The sequence below is a fragment of the Monodon monoceros genome, unplaced genomic scaffold, assembly GCF_005190385.1.
Source record: "Monodon monoceros isolate NGI ecotype Baffin Bay Population unplaced genomic scaffold, NGI_Narwhal_1 Super_Scaffold_3, whole genome shotgun sequence".
Classification (NCBI taxonomy): domain Eukaryota; kingdom Metazoa; phylum Chordata; class Mammalia; order Artiodactyla; family Monodontidae; genus Monodon; species Monodon monoceros.
Window position 1 is genome coordinate 95,774,494 of NW_021703780.1, and position 22,649 is coordinate 95,797,142.

Here is a 22,649-nt window from a genome sequence, read left to right on the forward strand (position 1 = left end):
ATCTCAATAAAGCAGTTAGAAACACACAAATACAGAGTGGTTACTCTCAGGCATTTAAAAACATTTTATCTCGAGGCTCCACTCGTCTCTCATCTATTATTTTTTTGCTGTACACAGGGTATTTTCATTCAGTCTGGAACCTGTGTTTTCTCACATCTTTCTTGGCCATTCTTCCTCAACAGTACTTTTGGAGCACTTCATTCTTTTTGCCCGGTATTCCATTGTATGGTCCTTCTGTAATTTACATAACTAGCACTTGCTGGGTACTGAGATTGTTTCCATTCTTCCTGCTCCCAATGGTGCTGCCTTCCAAGGAGGTTTCGCCAATACGGTGATGTATGGAAGTGCGTGTCCCCACATCCTCAACTACGAAGCATGTTATCACGCTATTTGATCTTTGCTAACCTAATGGGTGAAAACATAATTTTATTTGTACTCTAAATGACTGAAATGGACCCATTTTTTCATATGTTAAAATGAAATCTAACGAATTTCGTGATTTGCTTCGTTCATCAGTTCATTTCCTTTGCCCACTGAAATATCTTATTGCCAGAGTTTTTACATAGTAGGGACATCAGCCCTTTGCCACGTGTTCCAAATGTTTTTCCAAGTTTGTACCTTGTTTTTAACTTTTATATTTTTTGCCAGAAGGATATTTTACATTTTTTGTAGTCTTTTTTATTTTTCCCCCGTAGTTTCTAATTTCTAATTACAATTCTGTCATTTTCTGTGTTTTGTCACTTGGTCTCTGTAAATGGAGTGATGATGCTGGTGTGGGTTCGATGAGCGTATCTGGATCTGAAGGCGTCCTGCTAAGGGGGACAGCGCTGAGTGGCAGGGAGCAGCCCTAGGGAACCCGGCTCCCCTTGTCCCCTACCCACACCAACGGCAGGCCTGAGGAACTGCGGCCCGGCCTTAGCTTCGCGCTCTTCGAGCCAACGTGAGTGGCTCCGCCCCGGCTAGCTTCCGACCAATGGACGAGCTTCTTAAGGCGTAGGGTCCCGCCTCCAGACCTCCTGGCCAAAAGGAAAGCTCCGTCTTGCTTGGGGTCCCGCCCCTTGCCGATTTGACCAATAGGCGCCCTCCCTTCAGCGCAGGACCCGCCTCCTCCGCCCGCCCGGCCGCAGACCTCACTGCTCATTCCGGTAGGCGGGCGCAGCGGCGGCCGGTGTGGTCAGAGCTCGGGCGGAGGCAGGGCCGGTGCCGCAGGACTGGGGCGGGCGGCGAGCGGGCGGCCAGGGCAGGGCGTCAGGCCGGTGCAGACTGCGGGGCCGACGTCCGGGCCGCGGGAGCAGGAACGGAAGGCGGGGCGGGGCGGACCCGGGAGGAGGCGGACTGGGGCGCCACCGGCTTCTGAGGGGCGGCTCGCCCCCTTCCGGCCCGGGGCTGGTCGGCGGGGCCGCGGGGGCAGGGCGGGCTGCGTGCCGGGTCTGGCCCTGCTCTGCGGCCCGCGCTCGGCGTTTCGGGCCTCCGGGCCGCGCGCCCGCCCAGGGACTGCGGGTCTGGCCTCCAGGTGTGGACCTAACAGCGCCCTGTAGCCTTCTTAAGCGCTGACATCTGCGAAGGGCTTTGTATTGTAAACTCAGTCAGAGCGCGTCGTAGTCCCGGAAGCGCTTTGACATCCCCGAAGTAGCGCTGTGCAAACTGAAGCGCTTGGTAATCGCGGAAGCACTTTGTGGGCTCGGAAACCAAATCGAACGAAGCCTTTGGTAAATCCTGGGACCTTCTGGACTTCTCCGAAGCGCTTTGGAATCGCAGACATTCGAAGCGCTTTGACATCTCTGAAACCTTGAGCACTGTGATGGGCAGTGGAAAGAAGGGGGAAAGGTCAGTGAAGCCAGCCCCTGGCTCTGACCTACTGGCCAGCCCTCCCTCGGGGAGTCCCGGGATAGCGGGAGGCTGAGGAGGGTCAGCTATAGCAGGAGTGGTGGTGGATTCCCGGCCTCCTCTTCACCTTGCAGGTGCCCATGGCGTCGGAGAGGCGCAAGGTCAAGTACCCCTGGAGCAGCCCTTCGGAGCGGAGTTCCCGCAAGCGCAGCTGCCTCCGGGAGCCCAGTGATGTGGCCCCCTCCAGCCGGCCAGCTCACAGCTCTGTATCGCGTTCAGGAGGGGCCAGCAGCCCCAAGCGCATGAAAACCCAGAAGGAGCATGGTGTGTCCTGGGGCACATCCCGCCGCAGAAGTTCCTCCTCCTCCTCCCATTCCTCTGGCCCAGGTGTGGGTGGGGCCGTCTCCAAAGGAGGCCTGAATCAGAGCTCAGGAGAGTTCCTTTCGTCAGGGGGATCCCCTCTGTGCCCTGCCAGACCTTCTGTAGAAGAAATGGCTTCTCTCCAGGAGGAAGCCTGCAGCCTTAAGGTAAGTGGCCCCGACTCCTTGCAAACGGTGAAGCCCTTTCCACTTGGCTTGAGATGTTGGAGATGGGAATTTTGGTGAAAGGATACTAAAAAAAAAAAGACCAGGTCTCTTAAGATCTCTGGGGTCTCCCCAGGGGAGAGCAAAGTGGAAGACGTCAGAGGATGGCCTGAAGGTCGGTGGAGAGGTAGTTTGCAAACTTGGCAGCATTTTGGAACTACTTTAAAATCCCTGTGCTTTCCTGCCACCCTGATGAGGTTATGCTGGGGTGTGGGTGGAGCTGCCAGGTATATATAAATATTCCTCAGGTGCTTGTAACCCACAGTCAGTCAGGATGGAGGCTCGCTGCGCTGGGAGGTAGATGGCGTGCCCCAGAGACACAGATGTATGTTATTTCGGTTGTAAATTTAGGGAATTGTGCCCTGTACTTAGAAGCACAGAACCAAGAAAAAGAATTTGGTTCTTGGTGTGGCTTTTCACCAAGGTTATGGTTTCCAGCACGTTGGGGTTTTGCGTGGTGGGGCAGGGTTTATTTTGGAGGTTCAGCGTTTAGTTCCCCAGTGGGAACACACAGGAGGATTTCATAATACTGGGGGGCAGACTGAGGAGTGCTTCATGGAGGAGGTGCAGTTCATCCACTCATTTGTTTTATGTTAACTCTTATTTTTTAATTTTTAAAAATAAATTTATTTGTTTATTTTTGGCTGCGTTGGGTCTTCCTTGTTGCGCGCGGGCTTTCTCTAGTTGCGGGAGCGAGGGCTACCCTTGGTTGTGGTGCACGTGCTTCTCATTGTGCTGGCTTCTGTTGTGGAGCTCGGGGCTCTAGGTGCGCGGGCTCAGTAGTTGTGGCTCACGGGCTTAGTTGCTCCGCAGCATGTGGGATCTTCCCGGACCCGGGATTGAACCCATCTCCCTTGCATTGGCAGGCGGATTCTTAACTACTGCGCCACCAGGGAAGCCCAATTTTATGTTAACTTAAAAAAAAAAAAAAAAAGATTAAGTTTTCTCGGCGTGTGCGAGTATGTATGTGTGTATGTATGTGTGACAAAGTTGATCGTGAGTTTGGAAAGGTTCAGTTCTTGCAGTCAGTCTGCTGCTTCCAGGTTGGAGGGAGGAGAGGCACCCTAGTTTATGTTACTGGCTACTGTGTGAGCGTCATCCATCTCTTTAATCAGGTCTTGAACAAATATTTATCTAGGGCCTGGTTTGTGCCAGGCAGTGTTTGTAGTTGCCTGGGATTTGCTTTCTAGGTTTTGGAGGTCTGGGCCTTCAGAGGTGGGGAGGAGTTCTGTGTGTGAAGGAACAGAGGAAAAGTCTTACTTGGGTGAGATGGGCTGCCCCTAGATAAAGTTATCATAAAAAAAAAACCCAAACGCAGCCGGAAGGAAAGTAGTTTGTCCTTAAGCCTTTGCTCAGTGGTTTCTTACGTGGAACTGAGAAGTGAGGCTGTATTTAGCTCTGTATCCTCTCTGGCAGGCTGTTGTTTTTAGGCGAAGTGCTCCAGGTGTTTTCAGTGTGGCCCTCACAGTCAGAACTCTTGTGGGCACACTGAGTTTGTGTTTTTTTTTTTTTTTTTTTTTTTTTTGCGATATGCGGGCCTCTCACTGTTGCAGCCTCTCCCGTCGCGGAGCACAGGCTCAGTGGCCACGGCTCTTGAGCCCAGCCGCTCCGCGGCATGTGGCATCTTCCCGGACCAGGGCACGAACCCGTGTCCCCTGCATCGGCAGGCGGACTCTCAACCACTGCGCCACCAGGGGAGCCCCACACTGAGTTTTGAAAAAAAATTTAATGGTGAGCTGAAAAGCTTTGTCTTTGACATAAGAATACTGAATATGAGTCAGATGTAAATGAGGTAAATATGAGGCTAATTTGATCTTGTTATTAATTCTTGCTGCAGCTTCAGTGGTTCTGGGTACAGGGTAAAACTGTCAGTTGATTAAAAGTAATGGCAATAACAAGATGAGGAGGCACGGAGGAATCTAGCTTAGTGTCTCAGGTGTGCTGCACCCTCCGCTCAGCTGTCCTGTGGGGCTGGAACTGGAGAGTTGAGGGTGTGGCCTCTCTTCCAGGGTGGTCTAATCCAATCACAGACGCACTTTTCTCGAATTTAGGGCTAATGGGCCTTGTTTTGCCCCAATTTAATGGTTAACCGTGGAGCGATGAGTAGTCTCGTCCTGTCCCAGAAGTCTTGGGTTCTGCCGATGCCTTGCGCTCAGTCATAAGCGCTTGAGTGAGGATTGTGTGCCGGGCATTCTGTTGGATGGTGGAGCCATGAGGTGGCTTGTAAGGAGCGTCCAGTCCGGAGGGAGGGCTGCAGAAGTCACAAGACTGCCTCACCAGGTGGTTTGGTGCAACAGAGATTCCGGAATGGAGGCTGGGGAGCTAGGTTGGGGGCAGCTTGCTGTATGGTGTTATGAGCCAAGGGAATTTAGATGTTATTCTAAGCCATTAGGGAGCTCTATACAGGGGGAAGGCAGATTTGCGCTTTTGGAAGATCACTCATGTTGGATAGAATATGAGGATGTTGATGGGATCGATCCCAGTTGTCCTACTCTAGTACTGCTAAGGGCTCTCCTTAGAGAGTGTTTGTTAGTTTGAAAACAAGATACAGTACTTTACTCATACTTTAAAAAAAGGAACTAATTAATTAATTAAACATCCTTATTGGAGTATAATTGCTTTACAATGTTGTGTTAGTTCCTGCTGTATAACAAAGTGACTCAGCTATACGTATACAAATATCCCCATGTCACCTCCCTCCCTACACTCATCTTGATAAATTTGAAAATGCTTCTCTGACCTTCCCCTCTCTCTGCACCTCTTCCCCCCTTTTTCTGCAGTCATTTGCACACTTGTTTGTCTAATAAGTACAAAGTCCTGTCAGCAAGCACTGCTGAAGGGCATGCACAGAAACGGCCTATTCTCCCCTTGGGTCCTCCCAAGGTCTCCTCACCACTCGCCTACCGTCTACCCACCCATCCGCCTGCGCTTCTGCATTTGCTCTGTAAACACTGAGGGGTACACACTTACCTTCATGTGTCCCCCTCAACGCAGAAGTCTCTGTGCTAGGTCATGGAGTATTCTGAGGGGAAGATGTTTGTGTTAGTTCATTCTGGCTGCTGTAACAAAATGCCTCAGACTGAGTAGCTTATAAACCACAGAAATTTATTTCTTACAATTCTAAAGGCTGGAAGTCTGAGATCAGGGTGCCAGCTTGGTCAGGTGAGGACTCTCTTCTGGGTCACAGTCTTCTTTTTGTGTCCTCACATGGGAAGAGGAGGCAAGGAAGCTGTCTTGGGGCCCCTTGACTAGGGCACTAATCCCATTGGTAAGGGCCCCACTTTGATGACCTAATCACTTCCCAAAGGACACACCTAATACCGTCACCTTGGGGGTCAGATTTCAACATAAGAGTTTTGTGGGGAACACATTCAGACCGTAGCTAGACTGGGCATTTTGGAATCAATAGAGATTCCTTCTGGCCAGCCTCTCCTTGTTTGTGCCTTATTACCTCCAGGGTAATTGCGAGGTTTTCTCAGATTCTAATGGTAGCTGATGATCTTTGTTTACTTTATAGAGAAGGTTAAATGTGTCTATAATGAGCATCTTCACCTACCTTAATTTTAGTTTTTAGTATGACATACCCAAATTTTTAATTCAATTTAGGGAAGGAAGAGTGGAAGGGAAAATTTAAGCTTTATGATGTGCTAGAGCTTGTCAAATATGAGTCTCAATATTTGACCTCTGGATGCTCACATAATCCTCAGTCTTGTGAGGTGGACCTTGTTATCTTTTTTTTTTTTGAGAAGTAAAATCATGGTTATGCTAAACCCTTGAGATTTTAATCTTTTTTTTTGTTTTTTTATAGAACTATAGTTGATGGCAGTGTTACCTTTACGTATTAGTTAACAAATACTTAGATATCAGTCAACACATATTTGAGCACCTGCTCTGTGTAGGCCCTGGGAAGATGAGACTCAGAAAAGTTAAATGACTTGACCAAGGCCACACAGCTTGTACAGGGCAGAGCTGTGGTATAATCTCAGATGAGTCTGACTTCAAAGCCAGTGTTCTTTCTGCTGCTGCCCTCTGTGAGCATGTGCTCCTCCTGACCCAGTGTTAGGTGTGAGGGGTGGGGAGATGGAGAGGGCAGGATCCTTCCCTTGAGGAGCCCTCTGCAGGGTCATGCAGCCCAGACACGAGAGAGCGTTGTGCGTTTTGGCTCTTGAGGGATGAAGCTTTCACGGGTGGTCCTGTCTCCTGCATCTTTACTCAGCGGATGTCCAGTGCTTGCGTGCAAGGCTGTGCTGGGGCTGGAGGTGCAGAGAATAAGGCAGTTCATCACAGTGCAGTGTGTGGAGTGTTGTAACAGGGATATTTGAAGTACGAGGCGTCAGAGGACTGAGTGACTAACCATCGGGAAGGTCCTCACAGAAGAGGTGTCATTTGAGTTCTGTTGATGGCCAAGGCAGAAAAAAGGACTTTCAGGCAACAGGAACAACGTATGTCCAAAAAGTGTCAGGAAATGCTGGTGTGACGCTTGGGGCACTGCTTTTTCCTGGGGCCCTCCTTTCCCCCTTCTCCAGCGTTTTCCTCATTCCCGGAACACCTGGGTGTGTGGAGAAAGGTGGGAGGTGATGCTGGAAGGAAGGTTGGGGGCCAGCCTGGGGAGGAAGGCTTCCGGGGTCACACTCAGGAGTCTGGGGGATGTATCCTGCAGGCAGATGCAGAGCCGATGAAGGGTTTTAAGCAGAGGTGTGACGTTGCCAGATTGTAGAACTCCCTGTGGCACCTGTAGAGAAAGGATGGAGGGAGGGAGCAGGCTGGGAGCCCCTGAAGCTGTTAACAGTGGCTGACAGTGCTGAGGGCTGGCATGACATCTCCACTGATGTCTCATTTGCCCAGTGCTTCATATAGGAAATCACCTTTCATAATGTGTCATTTTCCTTCCAGGTTGATTCCAAAGATAGTTCTCGTAACCCCATGGATTCTGAATTTGCAGCTGAAGCTGAGGTTCAAAATGACATAATTGAAGAACCAAACAAGGTCCAGAAAAGGCAGAGGGATAGACTTCGAGACCAAGGCTCTACCATGATCTACCTAAAGGCCATCCAGGGCATCCTGGGAAAGTCGATGCCAAAAAGGAAGGGAGAGGCTGCCATGAAGGCAAAACCCAACACGGCAGAGCGCGCTAGCCGCGGAGAGGGGCCAGCCAGGAGTGTCACCACGTGTGCTCCTCAGAAAGAGAAAAAGTCTGCCCCAGAGGTCAGAGCGGAGGAGGAGAAGGCTGTGCCGGAGAAGAGCAGCTTCTGGGACAGGAGAGTGGTGATAGACCCTCAGGAGAAACCCAGCGAGGAGCCCCTGGGTGGCCGAAGGACGGTCATTGACAAGCGCTGTCCAGTCCTGGAGTTTTTGGATGACTCTGACTCGCATGTAAACGGCCAGAAAGTGAGTCAAGCTCATGCCAAGCGTGGGGTTTTGAGTTCTGTTAAATGTATTTGGTCTTTTTAGTTTGATCCTGAGTGTTTCTCATTCAACACTGTACTTGACTTACCCAGGGCTCCAGGGAGCAAATTGTTGGTTCTCTTCTAACATAGCTTTCAGAGTTATTAAGAAACCTCAATTCAGTGCTGTTTTTGTTTTAGGATTTATATGTTTGTTAAGACATAGATTTGCCTGTGTAACAAAGGCCAAAATAACAGTGGCTTAGAGAAAACAGAAGTTTGCTTTAAGGAGGATGGCTCCACAGTGTGGGGGACTGGGGTGTCTTCTGCTCGAGTCTCTGCTGCCCCTCAGCAGTTTCTACCTTGCGGTCTGAGCTTCTGTGACCAGGCTCAGCACATTACATTGACATTCCAGCCGGGAGGAACAGGAGAAGAGCATAGTACATTCCTTCCCTTTTAAGAGTTGGGTTCAGAAGCGGTCCCCATTCTATCTGCTCATATCTGTTGACAAAGAATCTAGAAACCTGGCCAACACCTGCAAGAGAGCCTGGAAGATTCCAGACTAATTTCCATCTGGGAAGCTTTACATTCAGATAAACCTTTATTGCTGTAGAGGAAGGAGAGAGTGATAATGATATTGGAGGGAAACTAACGGTTATTAACACTGCTTATAATTCGGAGGAGAAAAGCAGTCCTCTGTTGTACACATCACCTCCCATCCTTCACTACCGCTGCTTGGAGGTAGCCCCTTTCGTCTCTTTTAACTCTCGCTTCTAGTACTTACCTCCATATTTCTAAGTACTTTTTCATTGTTTATTTTTTGAAAATGTAGACATCTGTGGACGTCCTACTCGGGAAATGAGAATTTAGTTCTCTACACTTCGACAGTACCCACGCCCATAAATGTATCCTCTCTCCCTTCCTGCAGCTCCCTGTATCATAATACCATTTTTAGCCAAATCTATTTGATTTATTATCACCATATTCATAGCTGAGTTACTTAGTATACTCTGATTACATTTCCTTTCTTACAAAAGTTGATTTTCCTTGGAGTTCATCTTACCTTGTTTTTTCCTTTAGTTTCTCTGTTCCTGTGACTATGACTATTTCGTCTCCAAATTGCTAGTACCGTAAAATTCTTCTCAATGTTGTCAAAATAAGTAATCTCTTCTCCACCTTTTTTTTTCAAGGTATAGCCCTTTTAATTGTTTCCTTAAGATCCTTTTTTCCTCTGTCTCTTTTCATCTCTGCTTTCTTTATGAATAATTAAGGAGAGTGTATATAATGATAATATATACTCTTAAAATTTTTGACATACTTAATATCTAAGAACACTGGCTTAGTCTTCTGAGTATTCCTTTTTTAGAACATCCGGTTCTTGTTTCTCTGAGAATATGAATAACGGTTTGTTTTGAAGCTTTCTTTCTGCACTCCTGAGTTTCCTTCTGATTTTTTTTTTCCTAAATATTTTGGTTTCTGCCTTTTGTGATAGGGCTTTCCTCAGATGTTTTGGGTATCTGTTCATATTTTAAAAATGAAGCTTTAAAAAGCCAATTGGAAGTTCTCAGTTCCTGGAATGGCTTGCTAACTGCTGCCTTGAGCATAGGTGATAACCTGTGGACTCCCAGTTGGGTCTGTAGCTTTATCCTCAGGGGCTGTTAGGGGTCCCTGGGACAAATCTTCCAGTGCTCTGACCAGGAGCACACCTCTGGCTGCTAGTGTTTTAGGGGTCAGATTGAGGGAGGTGCCTGGGTTTTCACTGTCCAGCGTGTGATGGTCTCTCACCCTCCACTGTGTGTCTGTTGTCCCTGATTACTCCACAGTCTCCGTGGTTTAAGTTTTCCAAGTGTGAACCTTATCTTTTGCTGGGTGGGGAAGGGGCAGACCCATCTGTACAGGATGGGAGCAGGGATCTGGGGATCTAGCTTCACAAGTTCTCTTAGTTTCATTTCCAGCTTCACCTTCATTTTGAGAGGTCTGGTACCTCCAATTCCTTAGTCTTCTGGGGTCCTGTAGTGTGATTCAGCATGTTTCTGGGTTTTTCTCATTGCGAGCCTAGGTTTTGGCCATCTGCGATCTGCTTATCCAGTAACTGTTCATCTGTCTGCTTTCTAGCATCAAATTTTTATTTAATTTGCTTTGCTGTTTATTCTGTATGCTTTCTCTCTGTAGGTTTATGCTTTTTCAAGTCCATTTCCTATAATTTTAAGAGTTTTTGGGCGGGGAGGACAAAACCCACATGTGCTGTATTTAATTGGAAATCCCAAGAACAGTAGGTTTTGTAAACTATTTTTCCCACCAAATATACAATGTTTGTGTTTCCTGTCTAACATAGATCATTGTTTGGCTGCCTGGAATTCCATGGTATGGATGAACTTTCCAAACTTATATACCCAAACTTCTATTTGTCAAACTGGACATTTAGATTATCTGTTGGGTATCTATTTGGGGCAGCGTGATATGGTAGGTCAACAGATGAGTGTTGGGATCAGACATCTGGGTTCAAATCCTGGCTCTGTCCCCCTAAACTGCAGTCTTGAGAAAGTCACTTAACCTCTTGGAGCCCCAGTTTCTTCCTCTGTATAAAAGGCATGGTTCTTTAAATGTTATCACAGACTCATACAGGGATCAGCAAACTCTGTAAGGGGCCAGATAGTAAATATTTTAGGCTTTTTGAGCTTTTAAGGCCTCTGTTGCAACTATTAAACTGTGCTGTAGTAGCATGAAAGCAGCCATAGATAATATTTAAGTGAATGGGCCTGACTGTATTCCAGTAAAACTTTATTTACACCAACAGGCAGTGCATTGGATTTGGCTTGTGGGTCACAGTTTGCTGAACCCCGATTTAATTCATGAAAATCCTTTGCTCAGTGCCTCGAGTATAGTAGACTCTCAATAAATGTAGATTTAAATTTTACCATATGGGCTTGAACCTTAGGCAGTCTTGAGTATAGGTAATCTCCGGTTTTCCCAAAAAGGAAATCCAAAAACATTTTCCTGGCCAACTTGACTATCTAAAGCCTTTCAGGGTCTTAGATGACGTCATCATAAGTCTGTTTATCATATATATTTCTAGGTGGATGTGCAGTTTTGAAGTCACTTTTTTCCCCACTCTGCCATTTTTCCTCCAGCCTCACATTTCATTAAATAATTTTGTTAAACCTTTTCACATGTTTCTCTGACATGGTCTTTGTTGTCACTGGAGTTACTTTTTGTGTTATGTAATATGATTTCCTGAACTTCCCTGATGATAAGAATGAAAGAATCTGACTCAGGAGGTCTGAGATGGGACTGGGGAATTGGTATTTTTTAACAGATACTCTCGGATGATAGAGAAGTTTGTGAAGCAGTCAGAGGACCCTTCCATCTGAGTTGGAACTTTAACTGTTACTATTTCTATTTAAACTTCTTATTATGGGATATTTAAAACATTTATGAAAATTACCCTCATACCCATCACTCATCTTCAATAAGTATTAACTCACTGCCAATCTTGTTTTATCTCTGTATCCCTTTTCTCTCCACAAATTATTTTGAAGCAAATCCCACCTACCGTATCATTTCATCCATAAATGTTTCAGTGTGTATCTCTAAAATTAGATACAGCATCTTTAGGGAAAAAAACAAGCATAACTACAGTTCTGAGCTCTCCCTCTGCCCTCTCTCTCCTCCAATCCTTTTTTTTTTTTGGCCACACCATGCAGGATTTGGGATCTTAGTACCCTGACCAGGGATCTAACCCATGCCCCCTGCAGTGGAAGCATGGAGTCTTAACCACTGGACCACCAGGGAAGTTCCTCCCCACAGTCCTTAATAGCATCAACTATCCAGTCAGTGATTAAGTTTCCCTGTCTCATGATTGTTTCAGTTTTTTTGAAACATGATGTAAGAGTCATGTGTGTCAATTTCTAAATGTGTTAAATCTCTTAGTCTCTGTAGATTCCTCCTCCTCTCCCCTCCCCAACCCGGCGTTGTTATTTATTTGTTGTTAAAATAAATAAAAGGTATCATTTGAGTTGCAGAATTTCCTGCACATGAGATCTTACTGATGCAATGTAGCACTTTTTGAATCTGTATTGGTCTGCCCGTGGAAATTCTATCCCACCTTGCAAATAGCTGTTCCCATTGCATTCAGTTTGTGTTGTTCAGTTTTTGGAGGTATATTTTTGGGAGCCCAACAGTGTAACTATGTCTAATTATGTTTTAGGTTACTTTTTTAGGAAATATATTTACATTGTTTAAAAATAAAAATGTTTTTAGTGAAAAATAGCTTTCTAGCTGGCCCTGTGTTGCCCTACTCCTTCACCTGGATACCACTTTATACATATCTTAAGTGTTTTTCCAGTGTAATTTTATGCATAACCACTTACCATACTGCTTTTTAAAAAGTTGTCTTTTAAAAAAAGTAAAAACAATCTTGAAAAGCTTTGTAGAAAATGGTGTCCAACACAGAACTGTGAGGTCATACCCGCAGGAATAATTATTAACTCTGTTACCTTTTTTTGCTTCCCATCTCCCCATCTTTTTAAAAGAATGAGCTTAGAGAACCTCTTTAAACATCTCAAATTAGCTTGATTGAGATTTGTTTGGGGTCATTTTTCTTTTTCAAATAGAAGAGTACATCTTGTAATAGAAGAGACTTTGTGGGGACTTGAATATAAAACAGACCCCTCAGAAAAGGGAGCATCATTCTGGGGAGAAACCCTTACCTTCCATGTGGGCATTTTTTGTAATTTTAATCAGATTAACTTTTGTTTTTGAAAAAAATGGTGAGTTATATTTTGAAGAGCTAGATTGCAAACATGTTAATTATGTGTTAGTGTATGCGATAGACATTTTATCTGCTCACATGTGAACACGTCAGGCACTTGGTGCTGGCACCTATGTGTGACTTCTCTAGCATGTGGTCGTGGGTACTCAGACATCATGTGGTGGTTGGCCTCTCCCAGAGGAGCAAGCAGAGAGAACCAGGGGAAATAGCAAGGCTGCTCTGACGTAGCCCTGGAAGCTGCAGTCCCTTTTGGTTCCATCGGTTACAATACAAGTTAGCCCAGGTTCAAGGAGAGGGGTCACAAACCCCATCTTACAGTGGAGAGTAATATCAAAGAATTTGAAAACATCTTGAAACTGCTACAACTGTGTGGTTGTGCATTTTGAATGTGTGAGAGACCTGTTGTTAAGGATGAGATGCTGGGTGCTTCTTTTCTTTAAAACCCCCAATACACTGTGTGTTCTAGAGAGCAGTTTTTCCCAAGAGGGGTCTTCAGAAAGGGAATGTAGGCACAGCTTCCCTCTCAGGGATGGCATATGAGACCATGGGCACAAGTTTATTCCCTGAAGCTGACAGGACTGTTCCTAGTTGTAAGCTGGCTCGCTTTCTGGGAATAATAAGGAAAACAGGTGACAGAGTGAGCAAAGGAGCCAATGCAAAGCCATCATCACAGCCAGAAAAGCAGCCAGGACTTCTGTTCTGGAGGTGACTGAGCACAGGAGGCTGTCTTCACATAGGAAGAAGGCTAACCTGTTTCTTCTCTTTTCTGCAGCCTAAAGACCGGGAGGTGGTGATGGAGCGCACCTCTTCAGGAAGTGACTGGTCCGACGTGGATGAGATTTCCACAGTCAGATTCTCTCAGGAGGAACCCATATCCCTGAAACCCTCAGCGGTTCCAGAGCCTTCTCCCTTCCCCACGGATTACGTCATGTACCCGGCTCACTTGTACAGCAGTCCCTGGTGTGACTACGCCAGCTACTGGACCAGCTGTCCCAAGACCCCCGGCTACCACTCCGTGGGCAGTGGCGGCAGCGACACAGTGCAGGTGGAGAGGAGCGGCCGGGGCTCTTCCCCCCACTCGACGGTGAGCCCCCAGCACAACTCCAGAGAGCCCCAGGCCGCTGAGGAAGGCAGATCCCGGAAGTCGCGTTCATCTCGTTTCTCCAGAAGCTCGGAAGAAGAAGAGGTGAAGGAGAAAAGAACATTCCGGGAGGACATGCCACCACGTCCGTGTGGAGGACCCGCATCTAGCTCCCTGCCCAGGAGCCGTCGGGAGCCCAGGTTGGAGGGTTTCATCGACACCCATTGTCACTTGGACATGCTCTATTCCAAGCTGTCGTTCAAAGGGAGCTTCACAAAGTTCAGGAAAATTTACAGCAGCTCCTTCCCTAAGGAGTTTCAGGGCTGCATCTCCGACTTCTGCGATCCTCGCACACTGACAGATGGCCTCTGGGAGGACCTGTTGAAAGAGGATCTGGTGTGGGGGGCCTTTGGCTGTCACCCCCATTTTGCACGTTACTACAATGAGAGTCAAGAAAGAAATCTTCTGCAGGCCTTAAGGCACCCCAAGGCCGTGGCATTTGGGGAGATGGGCTTGGATTACTCTCACAAGTGCACCACGCCTGTCCCGGAGCAGCACAAGGTAATGTCGTCCTTAGTTTGCTGACAATCTATTATTTATTTAGTTCCTCTTTTAGTTGTTGAAACACAAGGGTTGCTCTGCTTTTGGAACTAAAGAGTTTAGAGTCTCTAAAAATGTGATTGCTCTTAGCCAGACCCTGTAGATGTCATTGGTCAAATGCTTCACAAACTGTTTCTTACCTTTCAGCTTCATTAAGCAAGAGGAGGGGCTTAGGTGCTGAGTGACTTTTACAGCTAATGATACAGATGTCAAAACTTCAGTCCCTTCTTGGGAAGCAACACGTTGTGTTCGTTTAATTAAACAATATATTTTTATTCTAATTTTAAAGTTAGTGTGCCCATTTCAGAATATTTGAAAAATACACAAATGTGTAAAGAAGATCATTTCCCATTCCATCAGAGACAGTGACCATTACCATCATAAGACTTTTCCCTCCCAGCAGGCTGTATTTACTCTTGTGCTTCACCTGGCTTCCCAGGGAGGACAGATGCTCCCTGCTCCAACCCAGGCACAGTTCCTGTCCCCTAACAGTTCTTCTTAACGTTTTTGAAATTCAGATGTGTTTTGAAATTCTATTTTTTTTTTTTTTTTTTTTTGCTGTTTGCGGGCCTCTCGCTGTTGTGGCCTCTCCCGTTGCGGAGCACAGGCTCTGGATGCGCAGGCTCAGCGGCCATGGCTCACGGGTCCAGCCGCTCCACGGCATGTGGGATCCTCCTGGACCAGGGCACGAACCCGTGTCCCCTGCATCGGCAGGCGGACCCTCAACCACTGTGCCAACCAGGGAAGCCCGAAATTCATATTTTTAATGTTGCTGTCCCTTGGAGAATTGCAAGGGACAATTGGTGGTTTACAAGCACCTGTCATGGAATCAAGGAAATGTGTGTTGTATGCGTGTGCTTTTTAAAAAAGAATTTAGGAAAGTAAAAAGAGAAAGTTACAGATTTGAATGTTTTTTCCACTGTGAAAATGTTCCTGCTTCATTGAACGTGCTTTGAAAAATAGGCTTTTTAACAGCTATGTTGTATTCCATCCCAAGGCTATAATAGTTTGAGTACTCAATAGTTTGAGTATAATAGTTTGAGTACTTGGCGTACTCAAGGCTATAATAGTTTGAGTATTCAATAGTTTGAGTATAATAGTATTGAGTACTCAAAGAAGAATTGTTTAGAAGCAAAAATTAAATGTTGGAATCAGAATCCCTTGCAGCCTCTTGCCTCTGGAGGAGTTCAAGGAGGGTTGATGTGTTGGGGAGGGATACCGCCGGCTGTAGGAACTGGAACTAGCTCATCTTTAAAGTCCTTGGCAAGCATTCTATGCTGTTGGTTCCAAGGGTCACTTTGCTTTAGTTGAAAACACTGGTTAAAAGTGAGTTATATCAGAACTGGTATTGGCGCAGTGCCACTATTTTGAGACGAGGCAGTATAAGCGTTGGACTTGAAAATGTCATTCTCAAATGAATACCACCTGACTCAAATTACCAAAAGTGTCTTCTTATTTGATGTTAAAAATTCAAACACGAATGATATTGCACAATTGAAAAAGCTACTCGTGAAAACATAAAGTTTAAGTTGAGGTAATTTCTTTATAATGAATTAGTATTTTTGTTCTTTTTTTCTAAACCTGAACTTAGAAAGAATAAGAATAGGGAAAGAATAAGAAGAAGGAATAAGTTCTAGCCCTACTTTTTTCTTTAAAATTATTAGCAACAGGTATATTTTACTACTGAAGACTTTTAAAGTAGCTAGAGTTTAAAAAAAAAAAAAAAGTAGTATATCTGTAGATATTCACCTAGAAGGAGATCTGATTTTGGTTAAGTAAGGAAAGCAAGCTGCAGGAAATATGTATAGTACTTATTCTTTCCACAAATACTTGAGCACCTTCTGAGAGTCAGGCATTTTACAGACGTATACATGGCAACTTTTTGCATAGGAAAGGGTGTGCAAGGTGATGGATTACCTCTTGGGAGTGGGAGTGGAGGTGGGAGCAGTGAAGGGGAGGACACTTGTAGTGGTGCTCTTGAGCCCAGCCCAGCCCTGCAGCCCCATGTGAGCATTGCCTAGTGGTGGCTGTGTGGACAGCCTGGGTTCAGATTTGTATTGTGGTGCTACAGTTTACCAGCTGCAAGTTACTTGACCTCATTTGGAGCCTCAGTTTCTTTGACTGCATGATGGGCTAACAGCAGTACCTATCTTAGGGTGCTTGTGAGGATTACATGTTATAATACACCTAAATAATAATACTACCTAGTAAGCACTCAGTAAGTGTTAGCTATTATTATGCATTATAGAGTTTAAAAGTAAAGAAAATTGAAGAAGACAGTGGGGGTTGTGCAGTGGACCGGCTGTTCTGGGGGTAGCAGACATCCAGAGTGGCCCTAACCCACAGGTGTTGCCACTCTGTCTCGTCCCAGGTGTTTGAGAGGCAGCTGCAGCTGGCCGTGTCTCTCAGGAAACCCTTGGTGATCCACTGCCGAGAAGCTGATGACGATCTGCTGAAAATCATGAAAAAATTTGTGCCTCCGGACTACAAGATTCACAGGTGAGAGTCGAGGACTTCAGTGGGCAGATGAAGTGAACATGTTCCTCTGTCTAGGACGTTCGTGGGAAAACAAATTCAGTGAGGAGTGGATTGATGATGTTACGTCTTTACATAGAATCTTTTCTCAAGATTAACTATCAGGTTGACCCATGTGAAATTTCTGATATTTGACCATTTTTTAACCTAAAAAACGGCAACTTCATATGGTTTGAGCTAATACCCTAAATCCCTGTGACCCCCATTGAATGAAGCAGGCTGTAGTGGAGGCTCTGTTCGCAGAACTGAGAGCTGTTGATCTTGGGAGAGGCTGCTGTGGGTCCAGTGACTGAGCACACAGAGAACATTCCAGGGCACCTGAAAAGAAATTTTCTCTCCTACTTCGAATTTGAAAGCTCATCCCTCCCCACTTCCCCACCCGCAGTTAAAGTCCAAGATGTATTTTCTCTAAATGGTATCTAGGGGTTCTCCAGTTTGGTAAACTCACCAACCTGCCCTGGTGTGTCTGTCCTGGGCATGGGCTTGGCTTGGGGGGCCCTGGGGAGCAGTGGGAGACAGTCAGCTGGCGACTCTGCAGAGGGCGTGGGGCTGAGGTGGGCACAGGGTGCCCTGGGAACCAGAGGAGAGGCCCTTAGCTGCGTCTGGCTACAACGAGGTCAGGAGGTGCTGCCCACTGGCACTTTCATGATGGGTAAGATGGGTTAACTGAAAAAAACAGGGAGTCTAGAACCCGAGCCAGGTGGTGCCAGGTGGCTGAAGGGGTGAGGTTGTTAGGCCTCTAGAGCATTGCCTTCTAGGCGCCCAGGCAGAGAGAGTGACGCCTCTGAGTGGAGCCACCACCAGAGATGAGATGAGGCACAGTCACTCAGCCCTTCTGGACTAATGTGTACTGTACTAAGAACATGAACAGATGCAAGGTTAAGAGAAGAAAAGTCACCTGTAGGCCACTCCCCAGTGTTTTTAGTTTTTGTTTCCTTCTGGTTCATTTGATTACATGAACGTAGTTTTTACCTACTGTAGTTGTGATCCAGATGGGCTGCAGTTTTTAATTCTGCTCCTGACTGTGAGTCCTTCCCTTGAATGCAGTCTTTGCATTTCTGAGAATTTACCCACCAAAAATAACTTAAAAGAGGTGAAATGTCCAGAGGGAGTTGGGGGCTTCTGCAGAGGGGATTATGAGAGAGCCCTGATCTGGAATTCTCTTCCTTGCAGGCATTGCTTCACCGGCAGCTACCCAGTCATTGAGCCCCTGTTGAAGTACTTTCCCAACATGTCTGTGGGCTTCACGGCGGTCCTGACTTACTCCTCTGCCTGGGAGGCCCGGGACTCTCTGAAACAGATCCCGCTGGAGAGGATCATCGTGGAAACTGATGCTCCCTATTTCCTGCCTCGACAGGTAAGGGTGTCTTCAAGCCGAGTTGAGGCACTGAGGAGAGAGGGTGGGAGGTGTGCAGTCCCTCTTGCAAGGTTGGCAGGAACAGAGCCACCAGTACCTTTCTAGGTCCCACCCTTGGCTGTGTAGATGTCTCCTCTCTGTTGCTTTGCAGAACCAAAGTCTAGGGGGCTGAGAAGCTGAAGGGTAACCACTCTCTTCCAGGCAGTGCAAAGCCCTACCCTGTAGAGGGTAGTCCAAGGAAGCATGGGACCCTGCTCACCCAGAGCCCCCCTGACTGGGACTCTCCCTGCACCTGCAGGTAAAGGGGTCTCTACACAGCTCCAAAGAGGCCCTGCTGGGCAAGGGCCGGGGAGGGAGTTGTGCGTGATAACTCTGCACAGAAGGCACAACGATATCCAGAATGCTTGGTGTCTTCCAGGTTCCCAAGAGCCTTTGCCAGTACGCCCACCCAGGCCTGGCCTTGCACACGGTTCGAGAGATTGCCAGGGTCAAAGACCTGCCACTCGCCTGCACCTTGGCCACCCTGCGTGAGAACACCTGCCGCCTCTACAGTCTTTAAGCAGAGAGGGTGCCGTCAGGAGTCTCCCAGAAAAGGTGATAAAAATCACATTACATAGTTTTTAAAAACCAGGACAAAAATGACTTTGGCTATATTTTTTAAATGTAGAGCATGTAGACATAGGGTGAGCAATGAACCTGGTCTGTCTTGAGTGAACTCAGGTTTAACCTTCATCCTTTTCTCTTCCCCGCCCTCCAGGATGACCAGCGGCCTGACAGGAGAAAGGCCGTGTGAGCTCTGCCTGTGTGTCCCTGCTCGAGGATGTTTGAGAGCCCGCTGGCATGGAGGACACCCGGACAGGACGTTTCCTGAGACCTCGTCGGAGGCTTCCGCTTCAGGCTGGTTGGGGGTGGGGCCGGCGTGCGGGGGGCTGGCGAGGGGTTCGGGCTGGCCTCCCGGCTGCAGTGCTCCAGGGCAGCTTGGGAAGAAGAGGAGGCTGATGTGAGGGCACAGCGAGCTTGCCCGCCCAGTGCCTGCCTCCACAGCTTGTGGTGCGAGCAGTCTGTGAGTAAAGTCACACTGCTCCTCAGCTAAGTGCACATAGGCGTGTAGCTTGGTTCCTGGTTCTCCACTGTCAACACGAACCCCCGGTGGGAGATCTCCTCTGGGGGACATTTGCCAGAGACCTGTGTTAGAGGCTGATGCTCCTGCGGCCAGAGAAGGCAGCCCCTCCCTTCCCTGGGTGACTCTTCAGTCTGGCTCTCACTGTTGCTGCGTCAGCTCTGAGTTGGCACTGGTGGAAGGACCTTGGCTGCTGGTCTCACTGGTTCCACTGCCATCAGTATGGAGGGGCCAAAGGGGTGCTCATGGTCCAGGGAAAGTCCTGGCCGAGGAACATCTGGACAGACTGGGGGACTTGAGGAGGAAGCCTGCTTGAGGAAGACGACCCCGAGGAAGGTGATCCCACTTACCGAGGTCCCCAGGGCTGCAGCTCAATTGTGTTAAACTGACAGGGTCCAGTCTGCAGCAGATGCTGTCTGCTAGTCTGCCGTCAGGGGGTTCCAGCTGCCCTGTGCCCCACTCTGCCCCCTTCTCCTGGAGCACTGGACCAAAAATACTCCTTCTGTTTCATCTCATGTAACAGCCCCTTGTGTGCCCCATCCAGGTCGAGAGGTAAACCAATTTAATTTTCCAAAGCTCTGCTGGCACTGCCCAGCCCTGTTCTATTGCCTATGCAGAACAAGAGGCCTGGTGTCCATGGATCTCCTGTTCCCTGTCCTGGGGCTCTCCCTTGCCTTGGCCTCTGCTGTGTCCTTTCTCCGTGGTGAAAGTGAGAGCCACTCCTTGGACTTTGAACAGCCAGGTCATCTCAAGTTCTGAGCTGTGCTCTGCTCCCTGCTGGTGCCTTGTAAAGGTGTGTTCATTACAGGCCCTGGAAGGTTATGACGGTCAAGGGTTAAGAGTGAGGATGCTCTGCATTTGGGACAGAAGGATCCTTTATTCCAACCTTCCTCAGTGCGACAGGCCACCCTGAGTCCCTTGTCTGTTTCTTGGAGGCCAATAGCTGAAATCGTAAGATCCAGTGCTTATGTTGGATGCCTCTAGGTGTTTGTGGAAGGTGCTTTTGAACCTCGTAACCTGCAAGGGAATGGACTTTGCATTTCATATGTGGTATTTCCCTCTTGCCCCGGTACCCAAGTTGCTGGCCTGGGAAGTAGGCCTTAATTCAGTGTCGACCTTCCATGGATCAGCTGTGCGTCATCTGTGCCGCAGATTTGGCAAATCCGGGGCCTTGTTCTCCTGCTTGGAAGATTTGGAGGACTAAGGATTTCACAGTGCTTTGTTGTCACCCAATGAACTGTCCCTTATCCATCTCTTTCACAGCAAGGCCTGTACATCACAACTGCCTCCGAAGGAATCCAACCGGGCCTGTGTTCAAGGACTAAGAGTGATAACTCAGTGGATGTCTCTGAGCCATTGCAGTCTCCCTGCCAAAGTAAAGCACAAGGTGCTATATACTTTTATCTCCAGGATTTAGGATTATCATTTCTGTTACACAGTGAAACATTACCTGTGTGGGAGTGAAAGCTGGTTGGCATTGTTTTTGGATGGCTGACTTGATTGTTTTTGCTGTGTTGCCGGAATGCCTCTGTATCTCTGCCCCCTCGCTCCCTTTGACCATCTCTTTCTGAAAATAAAGTGATGGATCTTCAGCCAACTCCCATGGTCTCCATGTTCGTTTATATTTCTCAGAGTGTTAGCGATGGTTTAGTTGTTGACTAGCTTTGTAACCTGAGAATCCAAAGGTCTGGAGACATTCAAAAATGTACCTGTGCCTCAGCAAAATTCAAACTGGAAAGGGCTTCCCTGGTGGCTCAGTGGTTAAGAATCCGCCTGCCAGTGCAGGAGACACGGGTTTGAACCCTGGTCCAGGAAGATCCCACATGCCACAGAGCAACTAAGCCCGTGCACCACAACTACTGAAGCCTTTGCTCTAGAGCCTGTAAGCCACAACTGCTGAGCCCGTGTGCCACAACTACTGAAGCCCGTGCGCCTAGAGCCCGTGCTCTGCAACAAGAGAAGCCACTGCAATGAGAAGCCTGTGCACCACAACGAAGAGTAGCCCCCGCTCGCTGCAACTAGAGAAAGCCTGCGTGCAGCAACGAAGACCCAGTGCGGCCAAAAATAAAAAAAAAAAAAAAAAAAAGATTTGCTAAAAAGAGTTAAAATTCAACTGAAAAGAAGAATCCCTGGTACCTTCTTAAAAGTTCTGCCTTTGAGCATTAACTCTCATTTTACTGCCTGGAAACACCCAGATACACTGCTGCTTCTTAGCAGTGAAAAATACATAGACACCTTCTTTGTTCCAGAGCAAAGCAGTAGGAGAAAGAAAAATTGAGTACACGAGGGTGTTGTTGATGACTTGGTTGTACTGTGGGCTTTGGACTGTGAACACTGATGCTGCTGGGTAAACTTTGGAGGAAATTCTGTTTCACTGCTTGCAGTCAGTCTTCCAGTTTTGTCCTAAGGTATCCTTGAACACAAGTAAGTGCTCAAGCCCAAAGTAAACCCGTCAAAAGGGAGGCTCTGTTCCAGGAATGGTAACGAAATTTGGAATCTGTTGATGCCTCATGTCAGATGCACAGTCGTTGGTTTGCGTATTTCCAGCACATTACTCACTGTCTCAGCTCTGTCCCAGCTGGACATATGGCAGCTGTGTCCACTGGACACAGTGATAGTCTCTTTGTGGCTGGAAGTCTGCTCTTGGCCTTTCTGGTGTTTTACATCTCTCTGTATTAAGTTTGGGACCAATAGTAATCATTTACCGCGAACACTCATTTTTGCCTCAGGCATTTCTGTAAGATCAGGGCAAAGAGCCACTGAAGTGTACGGTGCTTGAATAAAGTGTCCAGGATGGCAGCAGAACTGTCAGTCAGTGGCCAGGCAGCCCTGTGCTCCCTGTAAATGCTCATTTGTCAACGATGTTTGGAAGTGGATTCAGACTAAAGGAAGGTAGCCAAGCGTGGATCTCTACTGTCTGTACACCGTCGTAAGAGAATTTCTTACCCCTGTGTAAGTGTGTAAGATGTTAAACACGGGCTTCCCTGGTGGCACAGTGGTTAAGAATCCGCCTGCCAATGCAGGGGACATGGGTTTGATCCCTGGCCTGGGAAGATCCCGTATGCCACGGAGCAACTAAGCCCGTGCTCCACAACTAATGAGCCTGTGAGCCACAACTACTGAGGCCGAGTGCCACAACTGCTGAAGCCTGTGCGCCTAGAGCCCGTGCTCTGCAACAAGAGAAGCCACGACAATGAGAAGCCCTCGCACTGCAATGAAGAGTAGCCCCCTCTCGCCACAACTAGAGAAAGCCAACGCACAGCAACGAAGACCCAACGCAGCCAAAAATTAAAACAAATAAATTAATTTAAAAAAAGTTAAATACATGAGCTGTTATACTAGTGTACTGGGTATATTATAAAATAAAGTTTTTTATAAGGAGGGTTTTTT

General features: G+C 47.3%; 1 protein-coding gene across 3 annotated transcripts; it reads left to right on the plus strand.

Annotated features, from left to right (window-relative positions):
• Positions 1–1,156: 1,156 nt before the first annotated feature.
• On the plus strand, positions 1,157–19,035 carry TATDN2 (TatD DNase domain containing 2). Of its 3 annotated transcripts, none has more exons than XR_003796562.1 (9): positions 1,157–1,827; positions 1,962–2,354; positions 7,305–7,799; positions 13,339–14,208; positions 16,619–16,746; positions 17,956–18,139; positions 18,341–18,437; positions 18,558–18,733; positions 18,897–19,035. XR_003796562.1 is itself a non-coding variant. In XM_029241841.1 (8 exons), exons 2-7 carry the CDS (start codon positions 1,968–1,970, stop codon positions 18,696–18,698), a joined length of 2,205 nt encoding a protein of 734 aa, XP_029097674.1. In that variant the 5' UTR covers positions 1,157–1,827; positions 1,962–1,967; the 3' UTR covers positions 18,699–18,733; positions 18,897–19,035. The 3 variants fall into 3 exon arrangements, 1 of the variants encoding a protein (XP_029097674.1); XR_003796561.1 differs by having other exon boundaries at positions 18,345–18,437; XM_029241841.1 differs by lacking the exon at positions 18,341–18,437.
• The last annotated feature ends 3,614 nt before the right edge of the window (positions 19,036–22,649 follow it).